At 29.2% G+C, this 19085-nt stretch overlaps 1 protein-coding gene across 4 annotated transcripts in view; it reads left to right on the top strand.

The window, feature by feature from the left end:
* Nucleotides 1-19085, top strand: part of LOC121132477 (FMRFamide receptor) — a 144614-nt gene that overhangs the window by 93194 nt on the left and 32335 nt on the right. For all 4 annotated transcript variants that reach the window (XM_040727884.2, XM_040727885.2, XM_040727883.2 and 1 more), the window contains exons 2-3: nucleotides 5253-5562; nucleotides 16577-17038. In XM_040727884.2, the coding sequence (XP_040583818.1) occupies nucleotides 5253-5562; nucleotides 16577-17038 (772 nt within the window). The remainder of the gene's footprint in view (nucleotides 1-5252; nucleotides 5563-16576; nucleotides 17039-19085) is intronic.

The raw sequence follows: 19085 nt of genomic DNA, 5'->3' as shown, positions 1-19085 counted from the left end.
ACTTTAGCGACGTGTTTATAAGAATTTTAAAGTGTTGTTCTTAGATTTTTATAGTTGCGTGTGATTATAAAAATGTACACTTTTATTATGATGTCTTTTGTGCGAAAGATTAAATTTAAACTATAATGTTTATTAATATTGTATAGCATTGCAACTTTTTCGGATTTTAAATGAAGAAAAAAAAAGCTCACACACAAAAATGGCTCAGGATTTACAAATAATATTTTCTAGTGCAAGAAAAACAAAAAGTAACACATAGGATTGGTTGTCTATAAATGATGCCTTTATCATTTGCTGGATATGGAGGGAGGGGGTTTGTTCATTTACTTTGTATCATAATTCAGACTTAGAACTCCAAACTAACCCTTTAAGGTTACTCTACATTTAATCCCAATCTAAATACAATTTTGACAAGAAAATAAACAAAAATAAGTAAAATAGCAACATTTATAGAGGCGTTCACAGTTCTTTGTTGGAATGATATTCTTCTTGTGAATTTTCTTTGCCAGGTGTTACTGGTAAATTAAAAAGCTTTTTAAAATAGTTGTGTTCCTAAATAACCAAAGTTCTCCGTTAAAATAGTGAATTAACATCAGTAAAAGACAAGACGACTCTTCAGTAAATCTATAGTCCCTATTCGTCCATCCATTTTACAAACCTTATACATTTTTTAATTTAGTTCAACAAAATTATTTCATTAGCTGCTATTCTGCCTCTTTTGACAGGTCCATAAAGAAAAGTCCACGACTTTCCTTGCAAACCTAAAATCTCTAACCCAAGCCTTCTAAAATCATTGGATTAGTAGATGCAATCTATTCAAGAATTAAATAAAAATTATATCAGCTATAGAAAATAAATAAAACAATGTTTCGTTGCCAACAACTAGTGTTGTTTTGGCACTTATTTGTTCGGTCCAGTCCAGACTTAGGACCGATCCTATCAGTCCTTATGACAGTCAGCCGTTGAAACCGGTGCATTGAATTTTTCATTAAAATATTGATGTTTTATACAGCCAAATAAGATATATGAAATATGTATTAAGATTATTGCACATATGTTTTTAAAAATATTCTTTGTTTTCGTTATAATAATTCGAACATATTATATTGTAACGTAGTTACATAATTTATAAGGGAATAATTAAAAAAAGGAAAAACACCCTCATTGAGGACACGAGGGATCGATTTTACCTTTTTTAAGAACAAATAATTAAGACTGGACTTGATTGGACCGAACTGGACTTGACCACAGTCCTACATAAGGATTGACACCACACTACAAAAAAATATATCTCAAACCAAAAAAGCTGGGAATTTACAATAATATATAATATTTTATTTTTAGACTACATTAAAATTAAATTCCCATAAATGTTCCCTAGAGAAATGATACTTTGAAAGATTTTATTTCCTTAACACTTTTGTTTTTATGTGTATTCAATTAATGGATTGTTAAACTTGAGTAATTATTAATAATGAACAAAGATACATAGGTATTTAATTAGATTAAAAAAAAAGTTATTAAATGATCTAATTTTTAACAGATACGACAAATTATAGTAATTCAAAGTTTGTAAATGAAATAAATGCCTGTAGTTATTTATCCGTGCATGATTCCGCCCTCTCCCTTAAAAAATATGAAGATTTAATGAGAAATATTTGCATTAATGAATATTTTAAAGTACCTGATTAGAGATCGACTGTGTTTAACTCTAGTACATATTCTTGGATTCTGCTCAGCTTTGACATATCAAACAGTTTTTTGGAGTACATTTCTCAGACTTAAAAGAATTATATGGCACGGGAATCCTGTTTTGATTACACATCAACAGTGGTTATTGTAAGACAAAATGAATCCAAAATAAATTTTTTTCTAGCGTAAAGAGAATCCTATGGACTAAGAAATTATAGCAATTAATGGTAATATAATTACTCTGAAAGACCTGAACCCATCAAAAAAGCCCTGTCAAATAGCGAAAAATATCCGTTTCCTCTTACAAAGTCTGCAAGATATAATTTACATCCGGTGCCCTCGCACTTGAAAAGGAGGATTTTGCCTTCAAGTGCTGATGAATCGAACAAGATATGTCAAAAGTTCGATGATAAATGAAACCTTTGGATTCTTGGACTAACGCGATAGGGAATTCTTTTTGTGGAGTTGTCGAAACAAAAAAAAAATACTTCGCCATTCCAGATTTTGACAGACTTTATTGTTTTCCACGATCCCTGTAAGGATTGTGGAAAAGTTTATATACAATATTTTGGATGCTTTTGTCGTGTGCTCTTTGTTTTCTTTCTAATTGAATTTGTTTCCCTTATTGTGGAGTAGAAAGATGTTTTTATTTTAAAGGTGACCATTTTCTTTGGCTCTGAACAATTGGTATCAAATCTTATACCCTGTTTGGCAAGTCTGAGGTGGAAACCTATGTTGCAGTCACAAAAGTTCAGAAGGTTGTCTCTCAGGAGTGCCTTGGTCTTAACAACGTGATGACATGGAACTCCGTCTCGAGTGAAAACAAAGTTGTCCCATAACTTTTCTCTGGCCTTAATGTAGCACCTTCTTATACAAAAGTTCAATGTTAGGATTTGTTTTAAGTAGCTCCTTCCTTTAAACAAAAATGGGAGGGCAGGCTCCACAACGCACGAAACTATGGTACTAGCTGTTATTACCCTTGCCGAAGCTTACCATCCGATCATTTTGCTTGTTATTGATCAACGGTAAATGTATCTTCATCAGAGGAAAAAGTCACCTGATTACTTTAGTGCTTCAGATCATTCAAGAGTTCTAGACATTGCTGAAGACGGGTCTTTTTTTGACATTGGGGGAGGAATGGAGTTTAAAATCTTCTAAGTAACCTTCCTCCAGCTTTTCCGATGGCTTTGACAACAGTAGACCGATGCACTTTCTTCTTCATGGCCTAATGTGACATCTTCATCCTTGGGTTGATCTTAAATGCCTCCACGATGTATTTAGGCTTCGCTTTGGTTGGTCTTTCCATCTTGGGGTTGTGCTTAGAGTTGTCTCCATCAGCCCAACGATTTCTTACCCAATAGACTTGCTGATATTTAAGGACTTCATGATGTCCAAGGTGGTCCTTCTGGTGCGGATTAAATTGCCTTTGTTGCCTCGATTGCGACATATACCTAATTATTTTTTTAAATTTGGGCATCAATCAAAGGCTTAGAATCTAAGCTATTCAAATATAATCGAAACTTTAAGATTCAATCAACAACACCGATTCAAAGCTGTATTTTTAGAATATCTCATTTTCTTTCTATGCCCAGTATTAAGGACAAACTCATATACAGTCCTCCTGAAACGAAAAAGTGGAGACCCTTTGCTTTATATTAATAAAAATATGTACATTTGTAAAAAAAAAGTTTATATATGGTTGAAAGATTTATGTATATTATACAACATGCATAACTTTTCATGTTTTTGGTAATCCACAGAAAGCCATATTTTTGTTACTATTAAATATTTGATTAATATGCAGCAATTTATTAAAATAGAAAGACATACAAAAACCACGATATTGAGTACTTTTGTATACATATATATGTACATTAATAAAGCAAATACAGTGAAAGAAAAAAAAAAGTATAATTTACTAGGAAAACTATACAAAATGAATTAAAACTGACTGAAGGTTAGTTTAACTCATTAAAAAAAAGGAAATAATTTATATAAAATTTAAAAAAAATGAATGTGACTCTAGATAAGGTTTAGCAACAAGAAAAAGTACTCTATGGCTCATTAATTTTTTTATTTCTTTAATCTCACAGTTTTATTATTATCTTTTTATTCTAAGAGAGAATGTTTAAGTATTGAATAACTACGTGTGAATTTGCGTAAAAACAGAGAGTAAACTAAAGATTTGTTGGGGATTTAAGCAAAATTTGTATGTTCGTAACACTTAAAAACTCATGGCAATGTCGGGTCCTCTTGATTCTATTTCATTATTAAGACATGTTTTGAAATAGGGTGTATCAACCTTTTTCAACTAAAGTCACACTTGTGATTGTCAAAAAAAAATTCAAGGCACACCTTCCCCTCTAAAAAATAAGAAACAATCTGTATTCAAAAAATATTAAACTGCGTGGTAGAGACGTATTGTGCCACTGTCTCCTGTAATGATCATAAATATAATCTGCATACCCTCAGTGTGACACTTGAGCATGCTTCAGACAAATAATAAGATCAAGACATGGTGAGATTTTTGGGAGGTTGGCACACAAAGTAATGATAACAGCTTTAGAAAAAAAAAAAAACATATTTCAGGTTGCAACCATTAAAAGTCGCTCCCTTAACATTATCAAATTTTTTTCATCTATGATGATACCCAATAAAAGGTCATTCATTGTCTCTCTGTTCTTCAGCCTCCTTTAGCAGGACTTTTTTTGCACCATCTGGCATCTTACTTCCATTTAGGTTCTACTTGTTCACTTTCCTAAATGATAGCCGGATACCACAGTCTTTGCAAAACACATTGGTGGGATGTTGGGCACTGATTGATAATTTCTATTTTAAAGCATTGAGATAACAAAGAAACATAAAAAATATTATGCATTAATGAGTCAAAGCACCATTAATAAAATGATACAAAAGATAACATTATTCACAACATTTTAATTCTTTTTACTCCCTGGATTAAGATATTGTGTTCCAAAACTTTTACTTTGAAAATTATAAAAAAGATCTTTATGACTTAACATTTTTTCATTTGGACCGTGTAGAGCAATCACTTTTTTTGTAATTTTTGTAGCAACATTTATATAGTTTAGTGATTTCTGAGCATTAAAATATCTCAATAAATTTAAAAAATAGTGTTCATAGTTTGTAGGTGTATGTTTTTTGGATTTCATATATGTTCTAATTACTTTTGTTTCTGAGTCGGAGAAAATGTTTTGTTAGTACAAAAAAAAAAGGACAAACAATTCTTTTTCTACTTAAAAGTCTAATTACCTCCTACTTAATTATAAAAATGATAAAATTCAAGTTTTTGTTGAGTGAATTTACAAAACTGCATTATCAAGTTTTTTGAGGTAAAATCAACTAAGACAATTAAAGTGCATTAGTTCATAATATAATTGTTAATGATAATTAACCTTAATATATTATCATTATTTGCTGTCGAGTAAAAAGGATATTCTATAAATATATATTGCACTATAAGTATCCTTTTTTTAAGGTTTGAGAATGATTTACAAATCAAAAGAACATAATACTCATTACATTTTCTTTATTTCTAGGTATGACAGTAAAATCTTCCCATATGTAGCTCCGTATTTACTTCCAGCAACGAACACTTTGATGACATGCTCAGTATATTCAACTGTTGCAGTGGCACTCAATCGCTTTATCGAAATGTCACCCAATTTATCCATGCCAAAATCCTGCGAAAAAGGAAGTTTTCAAAACTCCTTCATTCTAATATTTTCGATTATTTTTAACTTTTCTCGTTGGTTTGAACTTCAAACCGCTTTTGATTACGAGGAAAGAAATAGCACGTTTCCAAATGGGAGTATTTACTTTTTCAACGAGTCAATAATTCAAGTACAGGTATGTTGCATTCAATATAATTTATGACAAAACCAAAGCCATAATTTGATCCACAAATTGCCCAAAAACATTTAACTTGTGTATATATTTTTTTAATGCTTAAGTATTCTACGATATTTACCGACAAAGTTACTTTTTAATTTTTTTTTTTTTTTTGGTGAGTTAGTTTATTTCTCTCTTGGTTCAAGGATTATAGGAAAAAAATACTAAACAATTTTGATCTAACCTTGTAGGAAGATTAAAATAATTATAATACATAAAAATTTATGATTTTTATAATAGATGGCTTTAGTAATATGTATTTCACGTTCTGTAAGTGTAATCGGTTTACACTAGATGGTGTTAGGAAAATAAGATTTTGTAAAAAAAAAACAACTTTAAAAACAGTTTTGTGATTGTTTGACCGCACGTCAATAATGGACACCAGCAAAGAGAAAAAAATATGCAATTTTCCTTCGATAAAAGGCAACACGCAACCAAGGCACCTGAGATTGTGAATTGTGTTTATAGTTATGATACTGTATTAGGCAATTGTGTGCACTTTTGGCTGCGTTGATTTTGTTACATTAATTTTGATGTCAAAGATGCACCCAATTTTGGGAAGGCCAAGTATTGAATATATAGATTAAATCAAAAAAAAAAAATCCAATTAAGTTAATAGATTTTCTTTTATTGCACCTATTGTATGGCCACATAGACATTATTATATTTTAGGAGTCAAGGTAAAACAAATGTTTAAAATACATTACTAAGCATAGCTTTGTAACATATTGAGGTACATAGCTCAAATGCTTTCCTTATGTAGGTTTAATAAAGATACTTCATATAGGAAAAATCCAATTTTGGAAAATATAATGCTCTACTGAGTGCTCATTTTTGTTCGATATGTTTTATTTTTGGATAATGTTCACGAAATATTATGGATATCATTTTTTTCTTCCTATACATGATACTGAATAAATAATTTCCTGTTGAAAAAAGAACTTGTATCAAATATATTTTATGTGTTTGTATATATGCTTTGAATGATGAATTTAACATCTTTCGTTCTGCTTGTTTAATCATCCCATCAAGTGTTTTCATATATAAATATATAATATTATATTTTACCGATGGGAGAAAATATGTTTACATATATATGAAAGTAATAAATGGGAAAACAAGGAATATACATTGTGAAATAAGTGGCATATTTTATACCAATTGTAATAAATAAAAGAACCAATGACTTAAAGTGATGTTTTTGAATTAAATATATGTAACATATAACACATCACTTAATCAGTCCCCGATCTGACATATATATGGCAACATTGTTGACATACATACATAATTTTTGGTTATTACATACCTTCCAAAAGTGCATGTTAAAATATTAATTGCATTCCAACCATTAGTTTGGGAGTCACAATGGGTTTAAATTATATCAGCTTTGCAATTTTTAGGACGATGGATAGAAAGTTATTTCGTTTGTTGATTAAATACTGTTTTTGTTTATGAGGAAAAAAACTGTTGAAGCCATAAAGTGTCTTGATAAGTATTATAGCGACTCTACACCAGGGAAAATAACTGCTATCGACTGGTATGCAGAACTTATATGTGAGGATACAAGCAGTAATGATGCTGAACATTCTGGTTTGCTCACAATATACCAGAAACAATAACGCATCAACGATTAGGAGTACTGCATAGAGTCGTTGAAGGGGGAGAGGAAATATTTCTTACGTCAATATGTGAAAATGGATGAAACATGGACCAACCAATAAACGACTAAACCAAGAGGATGCTCAGGTAAGTGTACTGTAAAGTCGTTTACAAAAAGGATGTCACTAAAAAGATTATAGCCTCCAAACTAATTGTCAGAATGGAACGTCACATACTTTTTGAAGGTTGGTACTAACAAAAAATTACCTGCAGCTGTCAACAATATTGCTATTTACTGTATGTTGTACAGAAATGAGGGTCTTTCCCATTTAAGTTTCAGTACGATATGTCTACAATAAATAGGTAGAGTTACAGTGTAAAATTTTCAATTTTCGTTGCACACCATGGAGAACAGTTATTTTCCTATGAAGTTGAACTTGGACTTCAATGATGCATTCAAAGACGTCTAAAGGCTTCATATCCTTTTGTAATCATATATTAGGGCATGCTCTCCTTATGCTCATTGACAGAGGCCTTCGAACCAACGAAGTTCAGACGGCGGGTGGTGCTCGACTTTACGTGAAGCTAGAAATTACAGTCAAATGGGTTCAAGTTAAGGATGTGGTGAAACTACATTAACTTGAGCCATAGCTTTATTTTTTTGAAACCCACTGCAGGGAGCTTCTTCTTTATTCTCACTGCTGACTTTTTTATGCGGTAGACTAAGTTCTGGGGCAATTTGAGCTAGTCATGAATCTTTGTGAGAGTTATTCTCGCCCAGAGAAGTAAGAGATCTTGATACGAATGTCTCTTTTGAGCTCATTTTTACTGTGAAAGTGACCCACAATGCAGGAAAACAAACATAAATTCCTGAGTTTTAGAGGTAGTTTCACGCTTTAAAATTGGTTGCATAACGTTGACTAATAAGAAACTTTTTTTTTCCATGTAATATTTGTTAAGTGTCAGAGTGGACCTATTGAATGATGTATTATGTACATTGTGTATATTGCATACTTTTTGACAAAATACACCATTATTATACTACTATGAGAAGACCATTTTACAATTTCATTTCGCTCTAAATTCGTACTTATACTTCTATAACTTTTTGTTCATTTGTTGTATTTCTAAAGAAGGATAAAAAAACACTATTTTCTATACTCATAAAGAGGGGTTTCGGGAAAATACAAATATTTTATGGTTCATTCAATTGTTGAGCCATTTAAAAAATTCTATCTGGAGTTGAAACAAACATTCAAAATAGAAAATCGTTATTTTATTATAAAAGTGAATCAATCAAATATTTCTACAAATTAAAATAACGAACTGAGAGCTGAGTTTTATTAGCTATTTGTTGTATAAATATTTGTCTAATAAAATTCTAATAAGATGTTTGTATTTGAATTTTACATTTATATTGAATTTTTTTATATGAATGCAATATGAATATATTTACATTTCGCTCCAGTAACTCTTCTACTTTAATTATATATACAAAATCATAAAAAGATGTTATAGGTAAATGTGAAATATAAAAAAAACCAAAATGAGATTTGTTACTCGTCATCATAGAAACATAATAAAATTATTTTTCTCAAAATTAAGTGTGAATTACATGTGTATTCTTGAAAGAATTATCATTATTTTCTATCAACAATCTATTGTATTAACATTTAAGGGCCTGTTGCAAATTGCACGTAAAGAGGCAAAAATTGATATTCAGAATGATAGAACAAGGAATTGATAGATTTTTAATTGAAAAAAGCCATATCAGGCCAGTATAAGTCTCTTAAATTAAATAAAGATTCGAAACTGTTGCTAAAATTATTTTCTATCTCAACTCATAATATTGGCATGTAGGTGTTAGAAAAAATATAATATTTTTGCATAATCTCATTTCAGCTCAATACACTTCATTAAATCAAAATAATTTATTGTGTAGGTGTGAAACTTAGCTGGTCACTCTATCAAAACATCAACAAACCACTTTTTTTTTTCTTGAATGTGAGCAAACGCGATACCTATCTTGCACATACGTTTTGCTTGCCCAATTTACCAGATAATATGCAATGCACTGCGCTTCTTGAAATACCTTTAAAGTCCGCTAGGTAGATCTCTTTCAGTTGTTGATCCACTGGTGCCACTTTGTAGATTTTATGCGCAATTTCTGGGGTCGTTACTTCATTCTGTCGCCTACTGACATACTCATCTTGGCAGCATGTACGATCTCGTTTATAGTCAGCTTGCAAAATTTTACATTTATAATTAAAGTAGCAGACTCACTCAGTGTATCCAGCTCAGCTTCTATGTTGGTTGGGCGGATGTCAATTTAATAAAAGTATGGTACCACATAAGGATGATCAATTATCTTCATTTTAATAAAAAAGTTTACTACTCATGTCGGTCAAACAAATACTGAGCAACGTGGCCTCTTCAAACTTAAGCATATCTGTAATAGATTGTCTAATTTCTAATACTGAGATTTTCATAAATACAACTATGTTGACCTCTTAGTCAGACCGGGTACATCTGGGACCACCTCGTATATATAAAGGAAAAAAATAATTTTGATTTTTTTCTAGATCTTACTTCCATATTGTTTTTATATTGACCCAAAACATTTTATTTTTTGTAGTATATATAAAACAGTTCAGTTTTAATCATATGTAAGTTTGTGCTTTTTTCATAGGAAGTAATCAGTATTTTTTAAATGAATAGGAAATGGTTTGCATGTTCATAGTAGATAAAATCTTTATAAATTCTCGCTCATTTTCTTACTTCATAAACGAGTGAATGTATTATTCGGCAAATATATTTGTACGATATTGCATCATAATTATTTTTATTTAAAGAGATTTCCCTCTTGAAAACATATTTCTGAGATTTCTCTTGAAAATTCCCTTATTTGTTTAAATTTATTCGGAAATTTATCCTTGTAGAACTATTTTAGTGAAAATATAAATATTTTTTATTTATTTAAGCTATATCCTTGATAGTTTTAATTTATTTTTAAATAAAGTAATATTTAATTTAGGATTATCTTGATTAAAAAATATATAATTTTGTATTAAAATTAAGCATTTTTTCAATAGTAACAAGTAAATTGATGAAAAATGTTTATTTTTAATTTGTTTAATTCATATAATTTTTTTTAATTGAAGAGATTACTTGTATTCTTCATCTTAAAAAAACCAAACTTATTTTTAATGATAGCTCAAAATGCATTATTTCCAACAATATAAAATATCTTAGTAATCTAGATATTACTATTAAATTATGTTTTAAACATGTAAGCGTAGAGAAAAATGATCTAATTACTTACAATATTAAAATATGTAAAAAGAATCTATCATTACTCATTTCTTGATAAATAATTTTCAAGTATTCCAAATTTTCAGATTCTACTTTCACAGATAAAAATTTTATAGGGACTTGAAATGAGAGTGCGTTTTCAAGAGAGGATTTTTACTCCAATCCCCGGACTTGAATTTACTTATCTTTTAACACTTATGTCTTGTTATTAATGATGATATTGAACTAAAAAATTTCATATAATCTATTCTTATTAGTTTAAACAAATCTTGTAAAAATAAAACAAATCTGTCATAGTATAACCTTTTATGACTTCTTTATAATTTAGACGAAATATATGGAACATCATTAAATTTATAATATTTTGGTTGGTGTATATTGCCATTTATTTTTATTTTTTTACTGTCTCAAATTATAATGAACTTATTTTCACAAATAAAAAATATCATTAAAAACGGTCTAGATTTTTTAAACTATGAAAGAAAATTTAAATGGTTCTAAAAATAAATCATACCATTGTATTAAATAACGTTTTACGTATATATGTAGTAAATTAAAATATAAAATCTTTATAATTTAACACGTAAATACTCAACATAAATCATTGGTTCGTTGCATGAAGGATATTTTTAATCTTTATTTATCATAGATTAACATACAACAATGGTCCTTATATGTAAATTATCTAATGATATTTAAAATGAATAAATGGATACTCGTAATATCTTTTGTTGAATATGAAAGAGACTGAAAAGCATTCAACCTTTTTAATAATTACTTCTACATTTCTCCTTGCACGGATTAAAAAGGGAACGATAAACAGATTCCTTCAATTCCTGGCTAATAATAATTATTAAACATCTCTTAGTAATAATAAAAAAAAAAAAAATATTCTGAAAGTAAACATTAAATGTTAATTTTTATCAAGATATTTTATGAAATAATCATTACCTTTTACATATTTTTGGTAGAAAACAAATACCCATTAGTATTCGATGGGTTTGTGTGTTTTTCAATTGTTATAGCCACAATTTTACACTATGAAAAAGTATTTTTGACACCAGATAAACCCGAAATTTTTTAATTGTTATTTAAGCATTTTCAGTCTACCTTACATTATATATTCATTAAATGTTCTATGGAAAATTAAAAGTTAAATAGAAAAAGTCTAACAAAGTCGAATTTTTGTCTTCAGGAAATTGTTTGAAGTTGTGATATGCTCGTATGGTGTATTCTTTAGTTTTAGCTATAATATAGAACAATTAAAACAAATATTATCTTATATTTAAGATCCTTCTTTTTACTAAATTTTTGTATGGTTAGACACAATGTTAAATATTTTTATTACCTTAATTTATCATTTATACAGTTTTGATTTCTAAATCTTGCTCTGAATAAAAATTATAATCAAGAAACATAGGTTTAATAAAACAGTTTTAAGGGCCAATATAAGAATAATCATTTTCGTGATATATGGATAAAATAGCTTAGGCGGTGGGTGTTCCAAGACCTGATTTTTGTTGTATAGTGCTTTAATTTTGTTGCTAAGCCTCAGTCATCTTATTGAAAAAATGAAGAATCCTAGAAAACGAAAGAACAAAACAAAAGAACAAGTTATAAGCAAAACAGATAATTAAATTCGCTAAGCTTTGATTAAAAAATGGTTAAATACACGAATCAATCTTAAACAAAGCATTATCGAAATTTATAAAGGATTGCATATAATTTAATTCAACATTTATTAAGTATACTAAAAAATACTCTTAATAAAATAAAGATTCATAGGATAAAGAAACATTTTTATAAATTTTTGGGTCTATAATATCCAGTTTACTAACAGAGTTTTTTTTATACACATACAACCTAATATTTCAAAGATATATTTTAGTCAATAATAGGCATCTTATTCAAATTTGTGGAACGAGATAGGGTACACATAAGTTTTAGAAATAGTCGTTTATGTGTATTTGAATTAAGAGACTTAAATTGGACCCAATATGGTACTTTTCAACCATAAAATATACTAATTTACCATTTTTATAAATGTGATGATCAATTTTGCGCGTTCTCTATTGATTCACATCGTCCAATAATCAGTTGATTAATTAAATTTAGTATCATTATAGACTCAGTGTACAAAAAAGCTCATACTTTTTTTTCATAAATAATTTGTTAACATAAAGTAATAATAAAATTTTCTCATTTTTTCTTTAAAGAAATATATTCACAAAACTTTTTCTTGATTCGGTCATAAAGAATTAAAGTGTTTCAAATGATTATGAATATATTCATATACAATTAAAAACATAGAACTTCATAAGTCGAGGGGAAACAACGAGTTAAACTTATAAATATATGATTAATTTATGTCTTTAAATAATTTTTAAATGTTAAATAAAGTTGAATTTCATTTCAAATAGAAAAAAAAAATATTGCACTTATAAAAACAAAACAAACTAACTTTTACTTTGCTAAAATGGGAATGAATTATAACGAAATTTCAAATATACATTAATGTACATATTTGCATTTGATTACACCTTTTTTATAACAAAAAGTCACGCACAGGTAAGCTTTTATTAAAGAATATAATTTTTTTTAATTAGCGTCAAAGTAATTTACGTATTTAAAAAAATAAATAATGATTTGATAAAAGACATATTTTACAAAAGATAAATTGATTCAATGTCATGAAATATGTAATTAAAACTTTTTAATACTCCGTTGGTGAGCTCGGATATCATACAAAACTGCAGTTTATAAAAATGCTTCTTATCTCTTAAAATATACATTTTTTCACAAAACTTTTGAGTATAATCCTTAAACATTAAATCTGAATTGATGCAATATTTTCAAGATCTTGTTCAGGATTTATTCGTATATTGGTTTGATATTTTGATATTCAAAGAAAAATGACATTTTTTGAAATGAATGATTGGATTTTTATTTAAATGTAACAAAAAGTATGCCATTAAATAATAAAGAACAATATCAGCCAAATGGACGCTACAGCTATGCTTATCATTATCATTTTTCCATTGGCTACCTCGACAAGTAAAACTGTCTTATCTTGGGGCTCAGAATAGCCAAGATTCATGATAGAAAAGCGTTTTCATCCTCAACTTGTAACTGTTTGGTGCAGTTTATTGACTGGCGGGGTCATTAGACCTATCTTTTTCAAAAACAAAGCTGGAGAGAGAGTTACAGTGAATGGATTGTGCTATTGAGATACGATTAAGGATTTTTTATTGCCAGAATTGGATGGTATTGATCTGGACAACTTTCACTTTCAAAAAGATTGAGCTAAACAAGCGACGAAATAATTGTTCTTTTACGCGAGAAGTTTCCTGACAGTGTTATCTCTCGAAGAGGTGATTGCAATTGATATTGTGATTTGGCACCTTGCAACTTCTTTCTTTTGGGCCTCGTGAAAGATAAGGGCTACCCCAACAGCCCAGCATCAATTCAAGACCTTCGAAGATGGAATTAGTGAAGCTATTGAGGGCATACAACAGCCACTTTGCGATTTGTTGATGGAAAGTTTCATGAAAAGGATACTGTCCTGTAAGCGTATCTGTGGTGGCCATTTGACTTATATTGTTTTCCATTATTAATGGCCTAGCTTTCTTTCAACATTGAAATAAACATCCGATCATTTTTCTCAAAAAATGTCATTTTCCTTTCAATATCAAAAGAACATCTCTTATTGGAAAACCAAAGATTTTTAACAGAGGTTATGTGAGTTTAATTTATTGTTTTGCTCAAAAAGTCGTTTTTCTTTTTTTCAAATATTAATGTATTTCATAGAAACCCAATGATATTTTTTGATTTTCATGGTTAAAAGTTAAGATTTAGTACTTTATTGTACATACAAATATACCCAAAAACAATCGTTTTTAAATTATGAACCGATTTTTTCGGCCTCAAAATATAGACCTTTTTTTTTTTGTTCTCAATCCATGTACTGATTTTACAAATGATTTTGCACTAGATATGACTTAATTGTAGCCTAATACTTACAATTTAGAAACATACATGATGCCGCCTACAATTCATTTAACACTAGAAGGACGGATAGTAATGCCCCCCCCTTAAACGACGGTGGATATCAAAAATGATACCCATTTATTTTTTAATATTTGTAACTATTAGTGGTTGATAAAATTAAAAGTAATGTGTTAATTTTTATTTTCTCTGAAGATTTATTATTTATTCAAAAAAATAAACATAACTTTTATATTAACACATATAAAGAAATTAGCATTTTTTACAAGTTAAAATTGTTTTTTTTGTAGACAATTCACCATTCATACACAATTGTAGAACAAACATATTATTTGAACGTCTGTCTAGGTAGTGTTCACTGTACCAAAGAAACGAATACTAATTTTAATATATATTTTAGTTTTTATAAAAGGAATTAGGAGAATTCATGAACTTATAAACAAATATAATCAAGAAGTTTCTCACAATATTTCATTGAATCCCAAATGGGTATCAAAAATGATACCCTCGTCGTTATAGTGTTAAAGAATCGTTCTAAACAAAATTTTAAGAGAAGATAATCTAGACCAATTTTATTGTAAGATCGATCTAAACTGCATTTATCTTTGTAGTTTGGTCCAAGAACATAATTTTTTTTCTACTCTATGTGATTTTATAGAGATAGATTTTGAATGATATTGATCCAGACCGCAATTAAATACTGTAGACCCAAGTTTAAGAGTTTTCGCGTCGTGTTCCGATTTTTCAGTCTCAATTAATTAATTTTTTTATCTCAATCTACAGACTGATTTTACAAGTATGATTGTGCTACATATTTAACTTCATATGACGGGTTTTGTAGGTCCATTTTCATTATTTTGAAACACACTTGAAGTCATCAACAGTTCATCTATGTAATAGCCTTAAGCGGAACCTTAAGTGGTACCAAATTTAATGAAAAATATAACTTTACCAGATTTTTATTTGAGACTCGGTCCTAGTCCAATCTCTTCTTCGGTTTGATCTTAAATGATTTATTCAACCCCAATTTGCACCGATCTTTCTAGTCAGATTACGATCCCAGACCTTAGACCGAAATTCAATCTATTTCAAATCGAAAACCATTTAGTTTACAGTCTCAATCTTTGGGCAGACTTCATAAGTATGATTTATGGAACATATTTTACTTCATATACGTTATTGTAGGCCCATGCTCATAATTTCGAAACGCAAATAAAGTTATTAACAATTCATCTATAGAAAAGCGTTTTTTAATTGATTTTACCCAGTATTTTACACAGATCACAATTTCTGAGCGTAGATTGTAATTTAATCGTTTTAAAATCTTCGACCGATTATACAAATATAACTTATGACCGTTATTGGGCCAATTACACAATTTTGAAACATATATGAGGTCATCAAAGAGTCATCCATAGAATTGGTCTTAACTGAATTCTATGTGAGACTAATCAAAACCAATTTTTTTGTAAAAGCAATCCATACTAAATGTTTCAACCCCGGCTGAACTTCTTAAAAAGGTCTAGTTTGTTCATTCTACTAAAACTCAAAACAGTCGCAGATAGGTCTAGGATTTAAAGATCAAACCCCTGAACACTAGTACAAAGAGGTATAACTCATTTTAAGATAAATAAAATAATAAGGATGATTTTTATCGATGTAAAAATCAATATTGTTTTAGCAGACCCCCAGTATGTGTTATACACGATGAGAATAGAAAGAGAAAATATACACTAATGAATTTGTAAACATTGCAAAACATTATATTAATATTTTATTGAGTATTTAGCGTTATTTGATAAACTATTTGTATCATGAATTGTATTATACCGTAAGTTTTGGAGGTTTTATTAGTTTCTTATATCCCTGAAAATGGCACGAAAAAAATATGTACAATAACTATTTGATGGCACTCATACTACCCTAGGCGTTTACTCATATAAAAAACTGGCCCTGGGTACTTATAAAAGTATTTTTAGATTATTTTATTTTTTGATTATCTGTTTCTTGTGAATCGCACTTTAAATATATTTATCTTTCTTTTTATTTTCAGCCAACCCTACTTCGTCGAAATCAAACCTATTTTCGAATTTATTCCTTTGGAATTAACATGATGATCATGATCGTATTTCCCGTCCTCATCATGTCCTATTCTTCCTACACCATTTATCACAAAATGGCTGAGACATCCATGAACCTCCTTTCTTCAGATAGAAATCAAGCAAGACTTCGCAGGAATCAAAGTATAACAAGAATGTTGATTGGAATCATTATAATGTTTCTTATCTGTCACACGGGAAAAGTTGTAATATCAATCTATGAAACTTTTTTAATGCTCTTTTCTGGGGACACAAAGCAAGAGTTTGCACCATGGGCTAAAGGGCTTATAGTTATAAATACACTTTTAGTTGTGATTAACTGTTCATGCAACTTTGTTTTTTACTGTGGTGATGTTGTGTTCAGAGAATGTCTTTCTACTATTAGCCAATCAGGATGCAACAATGGCATTAAAGAGGTAATTTAATAGATATAATTAATAATTAAGTATTGAAAGAAGGAACGAGGAAAAACATCTTATGAGTTATTAAAAATTAAAGTAAATACTAATTAGGCTATAGACTTGAAGATAAATTTGATTAATTTAAAATATTATTATAATCTTTATACAATGTACTAGTATTTTCACAATATATACATTTTGCTATTTTTGAATAAATATTTAAAATGAATTATTTTGTTTTGACATATATTTACAGGATAGTTTTGCTTGGGAGTTGGGAGTAGCTAACAAATTTGAGGGTTTGATTATGTATACAAAAATAATTTTGCTTTTCGAAAACAGGACAATTTTTTTAGGGGTAAAGATCATGTAGAAACTTTAGAGGTCTACATGATTAGATCGCCATCAGAGGGGATTCAACTAATTGTTCCAATATTAGTTCAGAACAACATGTCCCAGCCAATTATAAATGATATTTTGGAAAGGTTTCATTTACTTACTAAATAACTAACACAATTATTGTGGGATAAGTTTCTTCGTCAGTCCAAGGAAAACTGAGACATAGGACAACAGAAATGGTGCGTCAGCGCTTTTTGATGCGTGAATGAGTTATGCCTTTGCATTGTTTCCTACTCCAATGACCTTAGTACTTAATTAAAAAGCGGAAGGACAACAACAACAGCCTAGAGAAGAACCCTGGAAGTGGTGGGTGAAAAATGTGAAAGCACAGCAGGCTTCTAGAAGATGTCACTTTATTGTTTTCTAAAGGGCTTGAAGATCAGTGCGGACGTGTACCTGGAGATAATGGAGACCCCGGTTGAAGGCCAATTGTCTCAAGAATAAAAATTCAGTCTCGGCCACAATGTACCGGTATACTGAATCGAAATTCAGAGAGCTACAAATGTGCAGTGAAAATTTTAAATTGTTTTAAATTTAAAATTTTCGACATCTTTCTTTAAATGGCGAATTAAGACTCAATTTCATTTTTTTTTTAGATATATTTCCAAAAAAGGACTCAATCTCCTATTATTAAAAAAAAAAATAGTGGGCCATGGCTGTATCAGTCTTCATTTTTTATTCAATTTCGAAAAAGTATACGTTTGAAAAGCTGAAACACTTACTTATTGATGAAAATACTATCACTGACCGTTTTTTATATTTTAAACTCTCTGAAACCTTTTTATTTCAAGTTTTAGGAATTCTTGGTTTTCTATAGAGTAAAGATTTTAGTAAATTTAAGGTTAGTTTTATTTTATAATTTTGAACTATTCTTGCAACTTCAGAATTTTTTTGAACAACATATCATAAATTACTAATTTATTATATAAAATTATGTTACATAGATATTTTTCCTCAATAAAGATAAAAAAAGGTATCTTCGGTCAACCAAGTTTTCACTTTTCTGTTTATATAAGTTAGAGTTATTTCAAATTTTGAAGTATGTCGTGTGAATTGTTGGACTTTTTATATGCTAAAAAAATAGACGAGTTGGCACCATATATGTACCTTAACTTATCGTTCTGTCTTAAAATAAAATATTCTTGATATAAATTCATTAAACTACATTTGTTATTTTTAACGAACAGATTTAATATATTTCACTATTATAATTATATCAAATGATTTGGTTTTGTCTCATGTGAGGATCATGTCACTCCTCCTAACATCTTCAAAATTGGTCTGATAATCAAAACGGACATCTACTTGAAGCAAATTTTGCTGCCGGATATAAGCAAATCGCTGATGATCGACCTTTGGTTTGGTAACAAGACTCAGCAGTTTGTCAATATTTCAGAGAGGTCGATGACGTGGTTGAGTGAGTACTATTATGACTTCATTGGGAAGGAAATATGGTTACTTAGTAGTTGGGATCTAAATTAGATGGATCATTTTATCTGGAGCTATGTTAAACCTAAACAAGGATGAAAAATATGGTGAGAAACTACCTCTGTCTGTCCATAGATCCAGGCCAAATTTTATGCTGGAGACAGATATATGAAATGAACTTTTTTAAATATTCCTATGTAAAATTAAATCCAATTTGCAAGTAAATCGCCAAAAA

Source organism: Lepeophtheirus salmonis, chromosome 2 (genome assembly GCF_016086655.4).
Source record: "Lepeophtheirus salmonis chromosome 2, UVic_Lsal_1.4, whole genome shotgun sequence".
Taxonomy (NCBI): domain Eukaryota; kingdom Metazoa; phylum Arthropoda; class Copepoda; order Siphonostomatoida; family Caligidae; genus Lepeophtheirus; species Lepeophtheirus salmonis.
The sequence above is the reverse complement of the archived record's forward strand: the minus strand, read 5'-3'. Positions and strand labels throughout refer to the sequence as shown.